We start from the raw sequence: 24,346 nt of genomic DNA, 5'->3' as shown, positions 1-24,346 counted from the left end.
ACCTGAATGCTGTGTCGCAGTAAAAATCTGGTCACAGAAGGCAAATTTATTCAGGCATGCACATAATTAAATGCCTACACAATGCAAATTAAGACCAAATAGCTGTGTGAAGGATTTTCTATACACAAATAAGGCTGTGAGAAGGATTTACTACAGACAGACACATGTGCAGAGACACACACACACACACACACACACACACACACACACACACACACACACACACACACACACACACACACACTGAATTTAAGTTTTAAGTTCCACATTAGTGCACAATCTTATTTTAGCTTCTTTTACAAAGACTAGTACAATCAGATATCATTTCAAACAGCTCACATAACTAAAATTATAAAATCAGCAATAAACACAAACTTAAATAAAACTGTTATTTATTATCCTTTGTGTACAAAGTTTTTTTTTTTACAGAAATAGTGGTTACGCTCCTAGCTGCATTGATCAGAGGTTTAAGGCACGTGAGAACAAACTATTAGTGTGTGAAAACTGGAACATGATAGCAGTTTCTGAGCCGGAGAAACCCTCTTCTTTTCACGTTTATATATGGTATACTTCATGAAGTTAATTGTAGTTCTGTCACTTATTTATTGTCTGGAAATGAAAACCATAAATTAACACATTGCTAGGTGTGCTATTCTTTAACATAATAGTGGTACATGAACAAAATAAATGAACAGAGAAACATATCCAACCACTGCAAACAGGTTAAATACATTTGTTAACAATGGGTAGAAGACAAGCCAGATAAATAAATTTGCTTTACAAACACAGTATGGTTATAGTATTGATTAATGATTCTACATAGATAATTGTGGAAACCATTCACATGTACACTGACTGATGTTATAACAGCTGAGTGAGTATAAAGCTGGTTTCATTTTTTTTGTCATGTAACTAGAATATGGCATTAGTTTGCTGGCTGTAGTTTACAGCACACTATTCAGGGAGTAGCAGGTAACCTTGCATTTGAATGTCTTGTACTAAGTGCTGACACATAGGCCTAATGACTGGGTATGAATGCTGGAGAGCTGTTTCTGGTCAGGCTTGTCTTAACTGGATAAACCACACACGGCAGCCCATAGTGAGAACAACTAAATACAAATATTAGCACTTAACATTTTTTAAGCATCCTGTTCTTGGTTTACGGCCTTAAAATGCAGCCAGATATATAACTGGGGCTCAAAGAGGCAGACATTACTGATACCCACCTACTTTTTACTCCTTCTGTTTCCTTTCAGCTTCTTCCAATTTCTGCTGTCTCTAGGCTGAGTCAAAAATGAGTGATACAGGGAAGAACTAAACAATTTTAGGAGAAAGAAGGGTGCTGACACGGTGGTTTGGGGAAAGGTAACAGGAAAGAAGGGTGCTGACACGGTGGTTTGGGGAAAGGTAACAGGAAAGAAGGGTGCTGACACGGTGGTTTGGGGAAAGGTAACAGGAAAGAAGGGTGGAAAGGTAAATCTTGTTGAAAATGAAAATTAGTTATAGCAGCTGGACAGAGAAGGAGGTTCAGAAAAGGCAGACGGAATAAGTATAACTTGACTGAGGGACAGGCTGGGGGGAAGCTTGCTTTGAGGAAACGGAAAGTACAAGAGACAATGATGGGTAAGTGAAATGTAGAGAAAAGGGTTTGAAAAAGAAAACTGAAGGTGTGCAGAGAACTTTGAGGGACAGATAGAGAGAGAGGCAGGACGATGTAGGAATGGAAAAAAAGAAAATGCCAAAGGGTGTGATACTGGGCAGGCTGTCATGACAGATACGATACCTGGGAGGAAATATGCAGACATACTTTCCTATAATGCCCAAAGGACAAAGTGCTGTAAAGTACTTCTAATGTTAATATGCCCTTCTCTGAATGCCATGCAACACATTTCTGCCGAACCTTTTTAAAACCAGGTTGACATTCATTTTCTAGTACTGAGAGATTTTTAAAGCAAAGAACCCAATATTTTTGCAATGCTTTTGGGTTCCCAAATTCAAGCACTGTAAATGCTCATGGTGGTTTTCAACAGAAATACAACTCAATCATGCAGACATTTTAAACAGCTACAAGTTACGGGTCTCAAAATCAAAGATTGTCTTGGTTTGGTTTTGTTCTTAAACTTATAGTCTGCAACTTTTCAGAGATGAATTTGCAAAGCACAGTGCTTAAAATGTTACTTTGCTTAGCTCCTCTGTCACTACATCCTGCACTTAGGCTTTCTTTCATGAGGCTTTTTAGTAAACCAGATTTATACTCATGTACTGTTACAATATTGCTGATACAGAAGTAACACTGCGGCATTCGCCTCTGTCAGCCTAATAATTTCCACGACAGCTGCATCATGATTATCATTTACAAATCGGCAACTGCGATAAGAGCAGAAAACAGTAATCTAAATGATTCAGATGTTAACTAAAGCTGTGAAGTATAAACTGTCATGTCCATAACTGAACCTATGGCACTGTTTAGATATAGATACCCTAGTTATTTCTGAGCCTCTGAAAGCAGAAATTTCCCAAATGAGACTAAAGGTTATTGTATGTCCTGCTCCAAACTACCATACCATCTAACCTACCAGTGACCAGAAACTGAGCAGGCCCATGGATGTAGTTGTTATATATATTCATGCGTCAGAGTACAATTATATACATATAATAACTGGACAACAAAGATTAAAAGAGGGTTCTTCCCTCTACAGATCCTGCTCAAAATTATAACTCCAGGATGTCATTTCCTGTAAATAATATCTTATGAATATTTTGAAATGCAAGTAATTACATTGAAATTAGCAAATAAATAAGTGGCAAATTAATACAAATTGCTGAATAAAAAATCATTTGAAAACATAAGTTTAACACAGTCAAAAAACAATTGGGTCTGCCTGTCCCTTTTCTATGTACAATGTTGTTTTCTTATTTGCAAACAGAAAATGGATTATGAAGAGCTGAAGCTGTAATCTTGTGTTAGGGCACCATAGAACTGGGAAGTGCCTTCAATGGTGCCCCAATTTTTTCTTTTTGTTTCGTACTGTACTTCACGTTTACTCTTTCTTCCCTCTGTCTTTCTTTCTTCCATCCTTCCATTTTTCCTTCGGTCAACTGTAGTTTGAAACTGACTCAATGACTTGTGGACAAATTTCTAGTTTCCTGCAGCAGATAGTATATCCCTTGAATTTTTGGAGTACAGGACAATCAGACCAACTTTTCAGGCTTTACTCACAATTTGTAGTGCTTGACATGGCATTAACAATATTCCCTGTGATCATTTCACTTTTAATTTAGCCTTGAAATTTAATTTGGAACAGTAAGTACAAAGTAAAATGCTTAACAGTGCAGTCTCATGACTAATAGAAAGCCAACAGTTCCACATTTAAAGGTGCTTGGAATGCAAAGTTATGAGCAAAGCATGTTATGTAACCTGATGATGGCATTAACCCCCCCTACAGTACTTTCTGGAAACTTTACTAGTGTCAGCCCTGGGGCTAAACTTGGACTAACTGCAGTGATGTTATGACAGTCATCTTACTAGCTCAACATCATAGCTGATGTCTGTTTTTTTAAACACATCACGTTTTAGTGTTTTGACTCCTTCCTGCCCTCTGGATTAAGGGCCAATGTTTGTTCTTTTGAGTAGCACCTCTGCACTTCTTTACACATGCTGTAAACAGACTCTGCGTGTTCTATCTCTTATCTTTGAAACATAGGATGCTTCCTCTGTTGCCGAAATTGTGTGTGTGTGTGTGTGTGTGTGTGTGTGTGTGTGTGTGTGTGTGTGTGTGTGTGTGTGTGTGTGTGTGTGTGTGCGTGTGTGTGCGTGCATGCATGTGCGTGCGTGCATGTGTGTTTGATAACCATGTTGTGTCTTTACCCAACCAGTTCATTGCAGTTACAATAAATGTGACTAATTCCTTGCAAATGTCAATCTCTAGTATTAAAAGAAGCAGGTGATTATTGAAACCTTGGGAACTTACATAGTAGATTATGAACAAACATACATGAAGCAATTATCTTAAAGGTGACATCCAGATTTTCAATGGTATTTTTTTCCACATAATTTACTGAAGAACTACATTTTACCTGATGGTGACCAGTCCTGACACAGATGTGTTTCTAGGTAAGTACTTCACCGAGGCAGGGCAGTGGCTACCTAGAAGAAATACAGACCAAATGTCCTGTATGCTATTGTTACTTTGTTACTTTTACTGATGCTGGCAGTGAGTGGTTCTGGGAAGGGAGAATCCTCCTGGTTTAATCTGGCCCATCCGCAAACATTAAAGTGACCATGGTTCAGACAGAATCATACTATAAAGTGCCCCTTGGCACCACTTATAGAAAAAAAAATTAAATGGCAACATTTTGTGAAAAAAATTGTAGTCCATGCTAGACTACTGTACATTCACAAGATGTTTAACCTAAATCATGGCAGTAGTTTTGTATAAAGGTTAGCAGCTTTTCACAGTATCATCTAAAAGATCATCTTAAAAAATACTATTCATTGAAAGCCCATCTTAAAAATAACAATTCTCTGATGAAAAAAAAAAAAAATATATATATATATATATATATATATATATATATATATATATATATATATATATATATCTTTTTCTGTATCCACTTTTAAAGTCCCCTGATACCAGTAGCAGTTATGTGCATCTGAAGTGCAAAGAGTCTTTGAGTTTGCACTCCTTCACTTGCTTCTGTTAGCAATCTGTGGACATGGGGCTCTCAGGGTACGTGTCCTCCTGCAGGTGCTTGTGTCGTCTGTATTTGAACATACTGGAGATGTGGAAAGCCTGTATACATGAAAGAAAGGAAGAAACATTTGTTATTTTCTGAGATATGAGTTCTGAGTTCTAAAAATACACAAACATGTATCACACTGTTTATTTGTTGCCTAGAACCTAACCATGTTTTGTCCTCTTTACAGAAAACAGCTTTTCCTGGGAGACACAACATCTGTATATTTAGGCTTGACATATCAGCTACATTCTTCATGCTGCAAATGGGTGTCACTTATACTAGGTCATGAAGATGTGCAAATTCTGCATAGGTCTAATGAACTCTGCTAGTCTATTTCTTTCCATTCTGTAAGCAGGACAAAGGCACCCTACGATGTGCACGCAGTTCAGATGGCAGAAAAGAAAAGCATCATTGTCTTTTAAACTTGTGACAGGACACAAACATCCAGTGACTCCTCAGATTACTGCTCTGGGAAGAACAGCAACAGCAAAAGTCACAACTGACCAAGTCAAGGATAGTAAAGCACGAAAGAGTATAAAGCCGGAGAAACCAGGCATAGAATTCTAAAGACATGAGAAGCTAAAGACTGGAATGTCCAAGAGAAAAGCAGACGGCCAGAGTTCTGCCTAAGATAAGGGCACGAATGTACAGAACTGCCCAGAACATGAAGATTCAGGATGAAAACTGTCCCACACAAGAGGAGCCAGACAGGCACCTGCCCAGAATGACAAAATAAACATAGGTCTACAGAAAATAAGAACAACCAGGTGCAGAACTACACAGGAGGAAAAAATAGCCAGGAAATACACTGCCCAGGTGAAGGATAATTATTCACAGAACTGCTCAGGACAAGGAAGTTAGTCGCCAAACTGTTCAATGCAACAAAGCTATTCAGAGAACTGCCCAGAGCAAGGAAGCTGACCACATAATGGTCCCGTTCCAGAAGAAGCAAACTCAAAGCCTCCAAAGGTAATAGACATTAGGAACAGACCCACACAAAGAAACTTAGGTCATGTATATAACTGTCCAGGACAACAGCAAGAAGGCCTAAAAGCACTCAGGGTAAAAACAGTCAGGTCCATTATCTGTCCTAGATAAGAATTAACAGGCACAGAGCTGCCCACTACATGGAAAGCTAGTTACGCATCTGAATGAAACAGAAGCAGCTGTACACAGAACTGCTTAGGACACTTACAGCCAGACAGAAATCCACCCACAAAGTAAGGTACACAGTGAGTCATAGAGACATTCAACAACAGTAGCATAATAAACTGAAAAGGGCAAGAACAGTAAGGCATAGGTTTGGAACCATCCGGAACAAAAACAGTCAGCAAACAACCACCTAATATAAAAGGAGCAAGGCATACAGAACAGCAAGAGCCAGACCTAGAACCATCAATGACACGAACAAACACAGAACTGTTCAAGACAGACAGACATAGAACTATCCAAGACAACAGCAAGTAGGCCTAGGACTAGCCAAGAGAGCAACAACAAGCCACAGAATCATCCAGGAAGAGAACAGCAAAACCAATGACTGCCCAGGGCAAAGGGAAGCAGACACAGAAGTGCACAGGACAGGGGAACTAGATGATGAACTGCTGATGCCACGAGGACCTAGGTGCAGAACAGTCCGTAACAAGAACAGGCTGGAAGAGAACTGCTGAGGTCAAGGGAAACTAGGGACAGAACTAGACTTAGGACTGTTCAGACTAAACAGACAATGTAGGAAGAGGCAAGAAGAGAACCACCAGCCCAGGCTAAGAAGACTTAGAAACAGATTTATTCACAAGTGGATTTTTAAGGTCTCCAGGAGTTGTGGAAATCAGTAGTGTGTTTCTGTTTCAGCCAAGAACTAAGAGATTTGAACTGAAAAAAGACCATGAGTTTGAACTTCATCTGCTCTTTAAAACATGGTTACATTTTATTATTCCTGTCAGGAAAAGGACAGAAATTAAATATAGGGAGCACACAATGATGAATGGATAACAGCATACAAAACAGAGATAACGTATTATCAGACAGAGAAATGAGCTATATGACCGATGTTTATTTCTTTCCATTTGATATATAGGTAAGCAGACTGTTTAGGCTCTTTTGCCATTAGGGGCAACATAAAGTAGAACAGGATGTAAACAAGCAACAAGAAAACAAAGAGTTGTAGTAATTAACAATGTTGTGCACAATATGCATGTATACAATATCAATAACACCTCACATCAGATACCATTCATATGGTAACAATATCAGAACATACTCTGACATTCAGTCAAAGGATGAACACTTGACAAAAGAAAAAGCATTGCATTCTTTAGTATCACAAATGAATGGGTGAATTATTGTTTTCTAACCATTATCTTGAAAGCATGGATGTGCTCATTTGACATGTTCACGTAGTTTTACAACAGTTATGTAGCAGCAACTGTTATTTGGAACCTTTAGTTTGACAGAATATTTTCTTGAACCCCATTTTTCATGGCACACCACTGTCACCGTATATTGACTACCCATCCATTGCCGAGTGTTAATGAAACTGAATGCGTTGCATTGTACATGGTTTGCGCTCAGTAATGCATTACAAAGGCGATATAAGACATAACCAAAATTATCCTAAGGAAGGCATGCAAGGGGATTCACATAAAGTCATGCCACAGAACATAGGAAACAGATACATGAACAGATGGCTATGATGTCAAACTGTGCAAGAAACAGAGGCAGAACGGAGGGCAAAACTAGGAAGTAGAAAAGGAAAACTGGAGGCTAGGGAGAAATTCTGATATTTATGAGTTCACAACTGATTGCTCTTTATAAATCTTGACAGAAAGGGTAGCATATTTTACAACTGATATTTTTTTTATTAGTTAGGAACATCTAGGGTTTTTCTATCTCCATGATGTATTTGGATAGGTACCTACCAAAAATGGCACTGCATTTTGCATTTGATCTGATCAAGACAGAGCACAGGGAATGCTAACTTCATTTGACCTAGATGAGAAACATTTAGTCATTAATTAACAAGACAGAGGGATTTTCTGATGTTTCTGACTGTCCAAAGAATAGGGGACTTGTCTGCAAAGGTGCCGAGATCTCACTGTGGAGTGTAGCTCTGTCTGTACTGTCTATAATGTAAAATATGTGTATTGTGTAAAATTAACACTCCAGCAGCAAAAATCTAATGCTAGTGACCAAACCAAAGAACTCAGCAGGAGAAGCACTACTCTCCTGTATCATATCCAGATTATGGAACAATCTCCCCCCCATAACCACACTACCTTCTTGCAATCACTTCAAGACTGCACTAAAAACTCACTTAAAAAGTCTCTGGTTATGCCCATGCACCAATCCCGACTAGTAACCCTCCTTTTACCTCCCCTTCCTCTCCCCTCCCCTAGCCACCATGTCTCACACTGTCTGATCATTGCATTTCTTCCTCTGCAGGCTCTGGCTCACCCTTTACCCTCCCCTTCCCTCCTCACTCAATCTCTCAGACCTGTTATAACATGCTTAACTACCTCACTTCATCTCAACTCCAAATACATATCCAATTAACTTACACCTAGCTTCCTCTCACTACCACGTATACGACTCACTCAGTCTCCTGTCTTACCCCTCTATCTTCCTCTTCCTCTTCCATCCCATTAGCCCTTCTAGCATGTTCCACCTTCATGTGCAGCTTCCGCTTTATATCTGCTTGAGTTTAGTGCAATATTTGTATATAAGATTTAGGTATATGAGTTTAGAATGGTATCAGTTTGAGCTTAGTACTATCTGTATATATATATATATCCTACCTTTATTCCTAGCCTCTAACTAGATACTGGTATATCTGTTCATTACTATGTTTCATATTGTATGTATAGCTAATGTTTGCTGCAGTATGTATTACTTGCTATTATACAATGACCCCCCATTAATATTCTAAAACGTGCAAGCTGATTGGTCAGTGTGCACGTTGTAAATCAGACTTATACTAATGGAAAAAGGTCCGGTCACCCGAACTTTTTCCATTAGTATAAATCTTGTTTTACAGCAATGGAGAACACAAGATCTCGTTACACACTGTCTTGCTATGTTAAAGGAGTTTAACAAAGCGAGACAGCTTTAAAAAAAGTAACGGAGATCTTCCTTTCTCCGTTGCTTTTTTTAAAGCTGTCGCGCTATGTTAAACTCCTTTCACATAGTGAGACAGTTTGTAAAAAGCAATGGAGATCTTGCCTTTTCCGTTACTTCCACCCACAGCTCTGATGTACTGCATAAGCATACGCATGCGCAGTACATCAGAACTGCTGCAGAATACCAGACAGCTGCGGAAGGGCAGCAAGGAGGCATTATACAATGCCATTATTTCAGAAAAGTATTTTTTTTTTCTTAAATAATGTCATTGTATAATGGCAATAACCCAATTCTGGGTGTGGGTAATGCTGGATTTATCCACGGTTGTTTTTGTTTGGCCACTCAGGCTTCGCCCTCATGACCAAACCACACCAACCATGGGTAAATCCAGCATCACCCACACTCAGGCATGGGTTATTGCTATATTGTATGTATATTTAATTGTCCTTCATGTGCTCTGCTGCTCATTTATTGTTCTGTGGAGCTTTTCTCCCCAGGCCTACACTGAAAAAGGATCTGTGTCCAGTTAGAATTTCCCAGTAAACAAATGTAAATAAATAAATAAATAAAATGATACCACAGTCTGTTTGCCCAAAGTGGCAGTCCTATAGTTCTTTGCATTAAATGTCATTCCATTTCTAATACATAATTGATTTGTAAGGTTTAGCCCTTTCTACAGTAACATTGTATCAAATGCTAAGCAAATGACAGCCCAGCTTGCAGTCATTAAACAATTTAGTTAACCATATGTGGGTTAGTAGTTTGCAAATCACAGACTGCTAAACAGAAGGGGTCCCAGTACTGAGCTCTAGGAATGCCGCTGGTCACATTTCTTCTGCCTTCTGAGGTTGCTTCTGCTGCTTTAATGTGTGTTATATCCATCAGCCAGCTTACCCTGTATCTCTACAGTGTAAGCATGTACATTTAGGCCTACTTATAACTGCAGCATGGAAAACAGTGTCAAAGGCATTGGATAGATCCAAGTATGATGTATGAACTGCATGGCCAGTCTCTCCAGTTTCAATGAATGGCTTTAATAAGTTTACTTAATTAATAAAACACAATCATAGGATCATGGGATCATAGGAGGTCACTAGGCTAATGGCACTGGGGCCCTTACAAGCCTAGCCAAGAGTTTATCCCCAAAAGGAAACCTCAGTCAGCACCTGTCACCTCTGTCAATGAGAGACAATGGTGGAACCCCTGGTACAAATTTGTAGTTTTCCATCCACATATCCTTTTGTAAACCAACATTGTCGCAGGTCTAGAGCAATTACATTTTATATCAAAGTTTATAAAGTTATATGGCTTTGCATCTTAAGCTTACTTAGACTGATGGGTCTATAGCTCCTGGAGTCTGAGCTGGGCCCCCCTCTCCTTTATAGGGTGCATAATAACAACAATTTTCTACAATTTTGGAACATATCCAGTGGCCATGCTTAAGTTGAGCACTTTTAGGAAGGGGTTCATACAAAGCATGTTTGGTGCTGTTGCTAAAGCAAACAGGTATACAGGTGGTATATCTAGCTTTAGAAACTGCAGTTAGGGGAGGAACAGTCTCAGGGAATTTGTGTTAACTTCGATGATTGATCCTCACGTAAAGCTGACATGTAATTCATCTCTCGAGCCCCATTTCTCGGTCACCCACATCCCCCGTAATCTCTTTTAAAGTTTTTTTTTTGTCTATTCCTTCTAGCATGTCGAGGGATCAGTTGCTAGTGTCCTCTCCTGCTCAGCTGGTGAACCTGGGAATATTGAGGCAATGTTACAATTGCCTCATGTACACAGACAACCCTCTCCTCCTCCCACAAAATACAAATACATGCGAGAGATGCAACTATATGGCCAAACTGGAGGCTGAGCTCTCTCAACATAGGACTGGCAAGACCAGACAGGAGGAGAAGGTTACCACACACACTATAGACCCAGTCTCACATAGTACCATCACAACCTCAAATCATACACATAAACACACAAAGACATACTCGGAGGCTCTGATCAAAAATCTACCAAAACAGCAGAGGCCACCAAAGCAGACACCCAAACAACTACCACCTCAGAACACAACACCTGCAACACATAGACCTCACAGTCAGAGTGTCAAACAGTCACAGCCCTTAAGGCCAAACACAATGCCAGACACACTAGTCATTGGTGACTCCATAGTCAGACACACTGACGTCCCGCTCACCAGACTGAGTAAGGAGAGGGTTACAGTAAGCTGCCTGTCGGGCGCTAGAATCCGCCGCATAACGCAAGCACTCAGGTCTCTCAACAGCAGGTACAAATACGACTCAGTCATTGTCCACGCTGGTGTAAACGACCTGAGACGTACCTCCTTGGACTACATGAAAAGAGACAATGAGGATTATGTAGCCCAGGCAGGTATGACCCTGACCTTGAGCAGTATCCTACCTTCACCAAGAATGATGCCACAATACAGAGATAAGATGATCAGCTTTAACAATTGGCTTAAACTCTGGTGTCATTCAAAGGGGATCCAATGTCTGTCTGCCTGGGATGACATGCTGGACAAGCCACGCTGCTTCGCAAGGGACGGCTTGCACCTGTCACCCCTGGGATTCCGGATATTGGCAAAGGCTCTTGCCACCCCCATAGTGCCTTTTTTAGGCAAGGCTCAAATTCTAAACCTACCACCCTAGAACCCAAAAAAGGAAAAAAACTAAGGGTAATGCTGCTCAATGCCAGAAGTCTCAATCTCAAGATGCACGCACTCGAGGCCCTTCTCAGTATGGAGAACATCGATGTCTGTGCTGTGACAGAAACCTGGTTCAAGGCTCCTGAGAGCACCCCAGCACTATCAGGTTTTACCTCATATCATGCGTTCCGGCCCCAAAATCTGGACAATACCAAGAAAGGAGGGGGGTATCCATATTCATCAAGGACACCCACACCTCAAGATTGGTGGCAACGCACGACGCATCGGAGACCATCCAGGTGCAATTAACCATAGGCAAGACTGCTCTGCAAATTGTAGCATGTTACAGGCCACCCTCACAAACTCAGGAACCTCACATGGCTTTCCTGAAAACACTGGAGGGGATAAATGTATCTCCAAACACCATCATACTAGGTGACTTCAATTACCCTAATATGGACTGGGAACACTACTCAAGCCCAAACACCCTAGCCCAAAAGTTCCTGGAATTCATAAACTCAAATGCCATGGAACAACTAGTCACCATCCCCACAAGAGGAGAAAACATACTTGATCTCATCACCACGAACATGGGAGCACAATGTTCAACACCGGAAGTATACCCCTCACTGGTGAGATCAGATCACAAACTAATCTCGCTGGAGGTCCTCATCCCACCCCCACCTGAAATAAAAAAGACCACAGTAAAGAACTTCTCGAAAGCTGACTTCACACTTCAAAAGACTAGTGTGACCTCCTTTAAGGCCCCCGAGCCGGCGGAAAATAGTACTCAAGCCGCTGAATCACTTACAAATGCCTTCTACCAGCACCTGCAGGACTGCATGGATAAGGCAATCCCAAGCAAAACAAAGACTCTTTGTACCAAAGGCAAGCGTCCAGTCTGGTGGACCCCAGCCATAAACAAACTCTACAACAAAAGGAGGAAGCTACTACAAGATAGAGCAAAATCCTTAAAAGGTAAGACACCTTTGATCACTATAAGTAAAAAACTAAGAGCTCTCATAAAATCATCCAAAGCAAATTTTGAGAGAAAAATAGCTAAAGACTCAAAAGACAATCATAAGGCCTTCTTTAGCTATGTTAGAAACCTGGGAGGAAACTCCCAGATATGCTCAGAACTAGTTCAAAATGATGTGAAGATTACTGATCCTACAGACATTGCCAACATACTGGGTGACAGGTTCAATGCAAACTTCTCCCCCCCCCCAAAAGGAGAGATATCTATACCAAACGATTGCAGCCCCCCAAACATCTCTAACGCCCAAGTGAGAACTGCTCTCTCCAAAGCAAAAACACAGCATCCATGGGACCTGATGGTGTCCCCGGCTGTGTGCTCCACGAACTCAACAAGGAATTAAACCCACAGCTAGGACAGCTGTTTAATCATAGTCTCACCTCTGGATACGTGCTCCAGGAGTGGCGCACTGCGACTGTGGTCCCACTTCACAAAGGCGGTGCCTCCACCGACCCTGGAAATTACCGGCCCATTAGCTTGACAAGCCTTATCTGCAAAGCCATGGAGAGGATCATAATGGACCTCATAAATAAAGACATAGGGAATTTGCAGACTTTGGATCCAACCCAGTTTGGCTTTGTCAAAGGCAGATCATGCCTTTTAAACTTGGTTGACTTTTTCGAAACAGTCACCAAAGCCATTGATGAGGGAAAGGCAGTCCATACAGCCTACCTCGATCTGGCGAAAACCTTCGATACAATACCCCACTCGGGTATCATTGAAAAACTCATCAGCTTAAATGTTAACCCATACATCACAAGATGGGTTGCAAACTGGCTGAGTGACAGAACCCACAGGGTCAGAGTTGCTGGCGCCATGTCAGACTCAAAGCCTGTCACAAGTGGTGTCCCACAGGGCTCAGTCCTGGGCCCACTCTTGTTTGGCATCTACTTTTCTGAAGTACAAGCAAACACAGGAGGGTTATGGCTGACAAAGTTTGCAGATGACTGCAAACTGGGTGCCATAGTCGAAAACACATCTGACACAGATATCCTTCAGAAGGGTCTCACAGAAACGGATAAATGGTGCCAGAACCATGGCCTAAAGTTAAATGCCAAAAAATGCATAGTCATACCCTTCGAAAAACAAGGTTACCCCTAGCTACCATATAGGTGGCAATCCACTGAGCACAGAAGAAGTTATCAGGGACCTGGGGACCCAGGTTGACAGTAGCCTGTCATTCGACACCCATGTAGCTAAAGTAGTTAGGAAGACCTTCTACATTGCCCACCTTATCATGAAGGGATTCACATCTAGATCAAGGGAGGTCATAGTCTCCCTATACTCATCACTCATCAGACCAATGATTGAGTACAATGCCCCATTCGGAATGTATCTGACCCGACACTTGCAGCAGCTGGAGAGGCCACAAAAGTTCCTCACCAAAAGGATAAAGGGTCTCAAACATCTGTCCTATGCTGCCCGACTGAAAGAACTCCAGCTCTATTCAGTCGCCACCGCTTGCTCAGAGGTGACCTGTGCCTGACATACAAGGCCATGTCAAACCCAGATTTGATGAATATGCTTCACCTCAAAAAATCTAGATCCGTCAGAGCCACAAGGGCGGGAGACCTAAACCTCGACACGGCTATTAATAGGACGTGCTGGAGGGATAGATTCATCACCCAAAGACTCCCTATGCTGTGGAACAAAATTCCGGTATATGTGAGGCAGAGCACCTCGCTGGCCTTGTTCAAGAGAAATCTTGACCAATGGATGGGAGATCGCAGATATACCCCAGGGATTACCTCAGTGTCACTGCTTGACAGAGGCACAGCAAAATAATGGGTATAGTTCCCCATACTAAAGGGGTGGCGTAAGCAACAAAACTATGGGCTAGGCTTGTAAATGCCCTCGGGCAGATAGCCTAGTATGAACCTATGAACCTATGAACCTATGAACCTATCGGTAAGTATCCTGGCAGTTGGAGTGGGTAATACCATTACGAGTTAATTCAGAGTATTGTTGAATATTATTTCCTAACTGGATGATATAGTTAAAGAAGGATTTATGATTATCCATGCCACTGGAATTTAACTTTAGGTTGTGCGATACTTTGATCTTCTTTGTGGTGACATTCAAATTTTTACTGATCCTTTTGATAAGAGTCTGTATTGTGAGTAGATTTTGATTTACTCTGTCTTAATTATCACTTTTTTTAACATAGGATTCTACCAATGTGGTTTATTTTTACATTCCCCAATACATTTAGCTCTGATTGGGACCACTTGATTTATGGAAGTAAAATTCATTGTTAAAGTGGTTGGTGCAGTCTTTAGTTAATCCTTTTAAAGACTAAAATATCAGGCAGCTAACTTTGGATTTCTTTCCTTTTTTTTCATTGACTCTGAGTCCTTGTAAGGGCTGGAGATTGAGACTACACTTTAAGGGGTGGGTGTTGTGCTTCAGGCAGAGTGGTCTGTGTATTTAAATTCACGCTCTGCACAAGCAGACACAAGTTGAATGGATGTATCAATGGGGTTGACGTGCCAACGAGAAGGTTAAAGGTGAGGATAGTTATTCTTTTTATTTGGTTCTTTTATTTTATTTTTATTATGATTATGGAAGAGATGAATTATTTTTGATTGAAGGACTTAGTTGAGAGGGGTTTTCTTCATAAATGCACTGTGTGTTTTATGTTGGACACTCATCTTCAGAATTGGGATGCAGAAAAGGTTAGTTGTTCAAATGTACTGAAGTTAAAGGAGACAGTTTGAATGTTGATGTTGGTATTCAGCTGGATGAAGTAATAACCAATGTTGCACTATACCCAGTTGTAAAAAGTTTGAAAACTAAGGAGATGCAAAATAATGATTCTCAGATAAATGTTGTTTCTTTTCAGGATTTAGTGACTACTGATTGTGGAGTGGAAGTCGGTGAAGTATTTTACTTGGATGATGAATCGAATAGGTTAGGTGGCGTGAATGATTCTGATTCTGTTATTTAAACATGGCTCTTATTGGTGTTGAAGGAGTTAAAAGAACTTTAGGTTTTATCAATGAACATGTAGATGAGGGGAGGGATACCGACAATGAATGTAGAATAAGGACCATGGGCTGTTTAAGAAAGGTTACTAGTGTTGTGGATTTATCCCGCTTTAAGCTGGGGTGTAGTAAGGGGAAAGGATTCATCTAAATCTAAAATGATGAGTTGTAAGAAACATGTTTATGGTGATTGATGACCCTTCACTCAAAGGGATTAAGAATACAGAGTTTATTAAAGTGTCTTGCCTTAGAGAGTGTAAGATGTATGATATCCTGGTTTCACTGAGAAGATTATTTCTGAAGGAAAAGAAGTATAATGTAGGAGTTGCAGCTGCTGGGGGTAATGCTGGAGTTAAGACTAATGAACTATGTTTCTGTAATTTTCTTGATAAGGTGATTAAATTAAGTAAACATAAATGTTTTGACTTGGTTCTATATGATGTTAGGCCTTTATTTTGTTTTATTGATGTTTTAGTTAAGGTGGCAAAAAACTTTACTAATAATTTTAGGAAGAAAGTTTTTTTAAATAATATTAAATGTGTTTATGGGAACAAATGTCTAAAGATAGGAATTGTTTGGGTATTATGTTAGACATCTACATAATGCAGGCAGCAATTTTTTGTTAAAAAACTATGGTTTATTTATTTATTTATTTTTTTAATGGACAAGGCCTACTGAGAGATATACCAAAAATACTAAGGATAGTGGTGGGAATTTTTTGTTGTGTAATGGAAGAAAGTTTTAATAATAACATCAAGTGTTTAGTGGCTATGACACTGGGGATTGGTTATGATATGGCAATGGTTACTGAAACTTGTTTTTTTTTTTTAAACAAATATCCTATGAGCCTGTCAGGTCACAAATCTTTGTGGGGGGTGGTGTACCTATTTTTGTGTTAGAGAGTTGTTGTTGTTGTGTCTTTCGGCTTATCCCGGTTAGGGGTCGCCACAGCGGAACTCCGGTCCGCTAATATTTGGTAGTGGATTTTTACATGCCAAGTTACCAGCCCTGATGCACAACCTTCAATGAAGGCATGCCCATTCATGAATGTCTCCACACAGAAGACACTCTAGCTGAGAATCAAACGCGACAACGTCTTACTATCAGGCAACAGCGCTACCGCAAAATTGCTTTTGATTATGAAACTATTTCAGTGAAACTTGGTTGAAAGCAAAATAAATTTAAGATTGATCTCTTTTATTGGCCTCCTCTTCAGGATAGGCTGGAATTGGTTAATTTTACTAAGGCTACACATTATTTTTTGTTTGAAGTAAAATTTTATGTAATAGCAGGTGATTAAATGCTTATTTTATTATCTGGGTTAATTATATGAATAATACTGCACCTATAGTTGGTTGGTATATGGAAATAAGGCATATGTGTATTCTCAGATGGTGTCTTCAACTCAGGGTGACAATCTTTGATATATTGTGTGGATTAATAACTTGGGTTTTGTAGAGGATTGTGAGATATGTCCCAAATTCAATGGATTTGATCATCTTTGTGTTTCTTGGATTTATAAAGTAGTCAAACCTATTGGCATAATTCATGATAACAGTTATAGGTATGCCTTTTACAGGGCAGATTATAATCAAATTAGGAATATAGTTTCTACTTAGGATGGGGAGACTGTATTAGGCTCAAAACAATATTGAGTCTAGTTGGGATATATTGTTTTACAAATTTCTTTATGATTTGATGGAAGAATGTGTTCCTAAGGTTACTTGTAAACACAGTTGATTTAAGTCCTCATGGTGGAATTATTCCTTGCAAAGATTTTACACCAGGTCAACATATTTGTGGAAAAAATATAAGAAAGGTTCTGGCCAAATGAGGCTATAGGGGTGTAAGAGAGTAAATCATGAATTTAGAAAATTATTAAGGGGTGTCAGATGGAATTATGAACAGAGTTTAGTTAGAAATGTAGTGATAAATAAGATAGCATATTATAGTTATCTTAATTCATATAAGAGTCACTATAAAACATGTTTGGCTATTGGATTTTGTAGAGGATTGTGAAATAATTAATATATTTGCCTTACAGACCCAAGGTGCAGGGTTTGGTTCTCACATGGGTTAATTGGCTAGCCTAGAACTAATCTATGAACCTAAACTATGAACCTAAGAGTTGGAGATAATGTAGTAACTAACTGTGCTACCTTGGCAATTATATCTTTATCCTGTTTTTGTGATAACAGTGCATTGAAAGTTGCAGTTAATTATCCTGACATAACAGATGATGACTGCCACCCATATTTTTGTTAGACCCAATAAACGTTAGTTGGGTTGATAAATGTTAGGTCTGCTGCTGGTCCAGGGGATATAAGTAGTGTTTTTTTTTAGTTTCCAATAACAAATGAAATTGCTCCTTGCTTATATTTTTGTTTCAAAAATCATTATAGTATGGTTATGTCCCACATATTTGGAAATTAGCTTTATTAGTTACAGTGCCAAAGGTAGTAAATCAATCGCTACTGATAATTACTGATGTATTAACCTTACTAGTATATTGGACAAGATTTTTGAAAAGATTATTTCTGAATACAGTACTGAGATGTTTTGTGATAGCAGGGATGTTACCTAGCATGCTTTTACAGCAGGCAAATCTTGTCTTTCAAATCTACTATCTTTCTGTCATAGTAGTTACATTACTATTTACATTTATAAACAGACAGTAGTTACATTACTATTTACATTTATACACACACAGTAGTTACATTACTATTTACATTTATACACAGACAGTAGTTACATTACTATTTACATTTATACACAGGCAGTAGTTACATTACTATTTACATTTATACACAGACTGTTGTTACATTTATATTTACATTTATACACAGACAGTAGTTACATTACTATTTACATTTATACACAGGCAGTAGTTATATTTCTGTTACATTTCTATTTATATTTATACACAGACACGAGTTACATTTGTATTTAGATATATACATAGACTGTAGTTACATTTCTATTTACATTTATACACAGACAGTAGTTACATTACTATTTACATTTATACACAGACACTAGTTACATTTGTATTTACATTTATACACAGGCAGTAGTTACATTTCTGTTACATTTCTATTTATATTTATACACAGACACGAGTTACATTTGTATTTAGATATTTACATAGACTGTAGTTACATTTCTATTTACATTTATACACAGACAGTAGTTACATTTCTATTTACATTTATACACAGACAGTAGTTACATTTATATTTACATTTATACACAGACAGTAGTTACATTACTATTTACATTTATACACAGACAGTAGTTACATTATTATTTACATTTATACACAGACACTAGTTACATTTGTATTTACATTTATACACAGACAGTAGTTACATTACTATTTACATTTATACACAGACAGTAGTTACATTACTATTTACATTTATACACAGACAGTAGTTACATTACTATTTACATTTATACACAGGCAGTAGTTACATTTCAGTTAAATTACTATTTACATTTATACACAGACACTAGTTACATTTGTATTTACATTTATACACAGGCAGTAGTTACATTTCTATTTACATTTATACATAGACAGTAGTTGCATTTCTATTTACATTTATACACAAACAGTAGTTACATTACTATTTACCTTTATACACAGACAGTAGTTACATTACTATTTACATTTATACACAGACAGTAGGAACATTACTATTTACATTTATACACAAACAGTAGTTACATTTATATTTACATTTATACACAAACAGTAGTTACATTTCTATTTACATTTATACACAGACGGTAGTTACCATCTCTATTTACATTTATACACAGGCAAGTTGCATTTCTATTTACATTTATACACAGACCAGTTACATTTCTATTTACATTTATACACAGATGGTAGTAACATTTCTATTTGCATTTATACACACAGACAGTAGTCACATTACTATTTACATTTATACACAGACAGTAGTTACATTTGTATTAACATTTATACACATACAGTAGTTAGATTTCTATTTACATTTATACACAGACAGTAGTTATATTTACATACATACATACATATATATATATATATATATATATATATATATATATATATATATATATATTCTAAGACTTTACAGAGGTGGGAGTTACTAATGAGAAAGCACATGTGCAACTTAATGGATTGTACAGGCAACAGTAATGTATAAAAATTCAGTAAGGTGTTGAGAATATTATGTTTAAGATGAGTATTTAGATAGTATTATACAGTAAAAAAGTTTTAACGCTGTGATGAACATGTACAGGACCAGGATTGCTTAACATGTTGTTTAAGCAGTGGTTTAAAACTACTGAGTTTGTCTGAGAGTTTTATTTGTGTGTGGATACTATTCCAGAGTTTAGCAATGTACTGGGATAAGAGCAAGTCTCCTGTAACATTATCTGATTTATTTGTACGTAATAAGAATTTGTTACTAGAATTGAGGTACAGGTCCCCCAGTTAATTGATGAAGAGTTAAAATCCCCCAGAGAAAATGCTATTTTTATTTATTGGTAATTCAGAAAGTAGATTTAAAAATAATTCATGGTTCTATGGGGACATGAAAGGTGACATACATTAGGTTATGAATTGATATTTGACCTTGTTTAGGGTCATTTGAAATTCTTTGTTCTGTCTGTAGGTCATAAGGAATCTGTTTCAAGATAATTGGGGTACTGACAGACATTCACACCTGCAGTTCTCAGCAGATCTGAATACATGACAGGCACACAAACCCAGGTAAAGAGGGCATGATGTCTTTACAATGAAACCAAGACTCTGTTACAGCACAGTTATTATTGCGTTCAAGCCACAAGATCTGAAAATTTAAGACTTTTGGTACTGAGAAAAGTAACCTTGATATGGTCCAGATTATAGTAGTTTTGGGGTCTATATTATTTCATTGAAAACTCATTTCACTGAAGCTTAATTTATTGACACATAGGTTCATAGTTCATAGGGAGGTTACTAGGCTATCTGCCCGAAGGCATTTATATGCCTAGCCAGAATGTGTTGGCTTTTGCCACCCCCTTAGATTAGTTCCCTCTGCCTCTGTCCAGCAAAGCCATTGAAGTGATGCCTGGGGCATTTACAATATGTGGGGGGGGGGCTGTGCCCCCCACACCACCCAATGTGGGGGGCTGTGCCCCCACACCCCCTTACGTTATATACTAACTCCAGGACTGCACAACAGTGGGGAAAAGGCCAAATATACCTTTTAACGAAATGAGTTTCAGTGAAATGGGTTTTCAGTGAAGTGAGCTTTCAGTGAATTGGGTTTTCAGTGAAGTGAGCTTTCAGTGAATATGTGTTAATGGATTAAGCTTCAATGAAATGAGTTTTCAATTAAATGATATAGAAACGTAGTTTTGTTATGCTGAAATGTCCAAAAGCTGGTCTTTGCCTAAAAATAGGTACTACAGGGGTAGCAAATGCCATGGCTAAATATACAGAGGCTGCAGAAAGAAAAGTGCAGTCCATCCTTGGCAAAGTAATTTGGGCTATTGATTTTCTGCCCCAGGCTGGCACAAACTATTTTACCTTGGAATGACACCAGTTACTTAGCCAGTTATAAAGCCAATTATCTTATCTTTGTATCTGGGCATCATTCTGGGTAAGGTTAGGACTCCATTCAGGATAAGAGCATTACCTGGCTTTGACACATGCTTAGCAAGTTCCTAAATGTTTGTCTATATATCCTTCTGCACTGAACATCTCACCTGGGATACCAGTATGTTATAATCATATCTGTCCTGTTGATGGCCTGCAGGGCAGTCATGATGTCACAATTGCTGGCAATGTGAAGGCAACTAAATATCACCCATAATAAATGCAGAGTCAGCTGCTTGACAATGGATCCACCAGTTACTAGGACATTTATACTAGGTCATGCAGAATTAATGGCAATGGAAGGTTTGCCATCTGCAGTCTGGTGACTCACTGAGTATAGTAGAGTTGTGTTAGTGGATGCTGATGAGGTTCTTCAGGCCTGATTTTTGCAGATTTGGAGAGTGACTTTTTGGGTTTCTTTCCAATTGTATTTGCAAGTGAGAGGATGACTTTCAAATTACATAGATAATTATATCTCTCACAAGTAGGGTCCACTTCTGAATCTCAAAATACTGAAATATCAAATTTCAGTATCTCGAGACCAGAATGCCAAAACTGCAGTTGTCCGAAACTGCATTTTGTCAAATCTGAGTTTCCAGAATTTGTAGTAGGTGTTGTGTGGTCTGTTTTACATAGTGTGCTGTCTCTTTAATGGTTCGTGATTTGTGAGCATGGCGACCGATGTGTGTTTATTTACAGGCATTCAGGTAGGTTTGTATTTTCTAAGGGTTTTGGCTAGAACTTTGGTTTGATTTAGTTTTGGGGTAATTGTTAGGAGAAGGTTAGGGTAGGTAGGTGAGAGTGTGTGCAAGTGATGAAAGTGATGATTTTGTACATTTGTAATGTCTGTATTTCTTGTGGGTATAAGTGTGACAGTGTTCAATGGGAGTGTAGGGTGCCTGAGAGTAGGTTTGTTGTTTTACTCATGTTAGTGCAACCTTGGTATATATAAGTAGTGAGGGTGTGGGGGGTGCAGCCCCCTACATGGGGATGCAGGGGGGATTCACTACTGCTTAAATGTAAGGTAATGTTATGTTAGGGAAGGGTTGGATGTTCTGTCGGGTTTTTTTTTTTTTTTTTTTTTTTTGGTATTTTCAGAGTCTGTATAGTGCATTTTCATTTTTGTGGACTTTAGACATTCTGGACTTGAGATACTGAAACTCGATATTTCAGTATTTTGAGATTCAGAAGTGGTCCTCACAAATCATATCATATAATTACACCTTTCACAAATATTATCAAATAATTACACCTCTCACAAATCATATCCTATAATGACACCTCTCACAAATCATATCATATAATTACACCTCTCACAAATATTATCAAATAATTACACCTCTCACAAATCATATCCTATAATTACACCTCTCACAAATCATATCATATAATTACACATCTCACAAATCATATCATATAATTATACAGCTCACAAATCATATCATTTAATTACACATCTCACAAATCATATCATATAATTACACATCTCACAAATCATATCATACAATTATACATCTCACAAATCATATCATATAATTACACATCTCACAAATCGTATCCTATAATTACACCTCTCACAAATCATATCATATAAATACACCTCTCACAAATATTATCAAATAATTACACCTCTCACAGATCATATCCTATAATTACACCTCTCACAAATCATATCATATAATTACACATCTCACAAATCATATCATACAATTATACATCTCACAAATCATATATAATTACACATCTCACAAATCGTATCCTATAATTACACCTCTCACAAATCATATCATATAATTACACCTCTCACAAATATTATCAAATAATTACACCTCTCACAAATCATATCCTATAATTACATCTCTCACAAATCATATCATATAATTACACCTCTCAAAAATATTATCAAATAATTACACCTCTCACAAATTATATCCTATGACTACCACGGTTGTGCAGCGTTAGCATTGTTGCCTCACAGCAAGAGGTTCTCCCGTTCGATTCTTAGCTTGGGAGTGCCTTCTGTGTGGAGTCTGCATGTCCTCCCTGCAGTTGAATGGGGGTTCGAAAGACATGCATTGAATGGGCATGCCTTCATTGAAGGTTGGTCATCGGGTTGGCAACTCAGCACCATGAAAAACAATTGCCAATCATTAGCGGACTGGAGTTCCACTGTGGCGACCCCTAACCGGGAAAAGCTGAAAGACAAACAACAACAACAACAAATCATATCCTATAATTACAGCGCTCACAAATCATATCATATAATTATGTATCTCACAAATCATATCATGTAATTATACATCTCACAAATCATATCACATAATTACACCTCTCACAAATCATATCATATAATTACACCTCTCACGAATCATATCATAAAATTACACCTCTCACAAATATTAGCAAATAATTACACAACTCACAAATTATATCACATAATTACACCTCTCACAAATCATATCATATAATTACACATTTCACAAATCATATCATATAATTATACATCTCACAAATCATATCACATAATTACGCATCTCATGAATCATATCATATAATTACACCTCTCACGAATCATATCATATAATTACACCTCTCACGAATCATATCATATAATTACACCTCTCACAGATCATATCATATAATTACACCTCTCACAAATCATATCATAAAATTACACCTTTCACAGATCATATCATATAATTACACCTCTCACAAATATTATCAAATAAGCACACCTCTCACAAATCATATCATATAATTACACCTCTCACAAGTGTTGTCATACAATTACACCTCTCATAAATCACATCATATAATTATATGGTTCTACTTCATTTAGTCAAATTTCACTTGGTCAAAAATAATTTTAGGCAGCACACTTCACTGAAAGCTCATGTCACTGAAAGCTCATTTGGTCAAATTTCATTTGGTGGAAAATTAAATATAGCCCCTGCACCAGTGCAGTGTGACCATGGAGTGAGAATATTAAGTAAGATGGGTGTGGGGGGCATAGCCCCCCCATTTTGCAAATAGTTTTACCAAACATATTTATCTCAATGTATTTTTAATTGATACACTTTAGTATAACACTGACTACACTACTATTATGTGGGGGAGTACACCCCCCACACCCGCCCTTACTTAATATTCTCACTCCAGGGTCGCACTGTAGTGGG

The 24,346-nt window shown here is 38.2% G+C and overlaps 1 protein-coding gene across 1 annotated transcript in view; it reads right to left on the bottom strand.

Moving 5' to 3' along the window:
* Positions 1 to 375: 375 nt before the first annotated feature.
* LOC122812314 (phospholipid phosphatase 3-like) overlaps positions 376 to 24,346 on the bottom strand; it is a 381,015-nt gene continuing 357,044 nt past the window's right edge. Inside the window, exon 6 of the mRNA XM_044084715.1 lies at positions 376 to 4,796. Within this exon, the coding sequence (XP_043940650.1) occupies positions 4,704 to 4,796 (93 nt within the window). The 3' untranslated portion in view covers positions 376 to 4,703. The remainder of the gene's footprint in view (positions 4,797 to 24,346) is intronic.

This window comes from Protopterus annectens, chromosome 9.part0 (genome assembly GCF_019279795.1).
Source record: "Protopterus annectens isolate FY-2018-M chromosome 9.part0, PAN1.0, whole genome shotgun sequence".
Taxonomy (NCBI): Eukaryota; Metazoa; Chordata; order Ceratodontiformes; family Protopteridae; genus Protopterus; species Protopterus annectens.
Note: the sequence above shows the minus strand (reverse complement) of the source record. Positions and strands in the feature narration are given on the sequence as shown.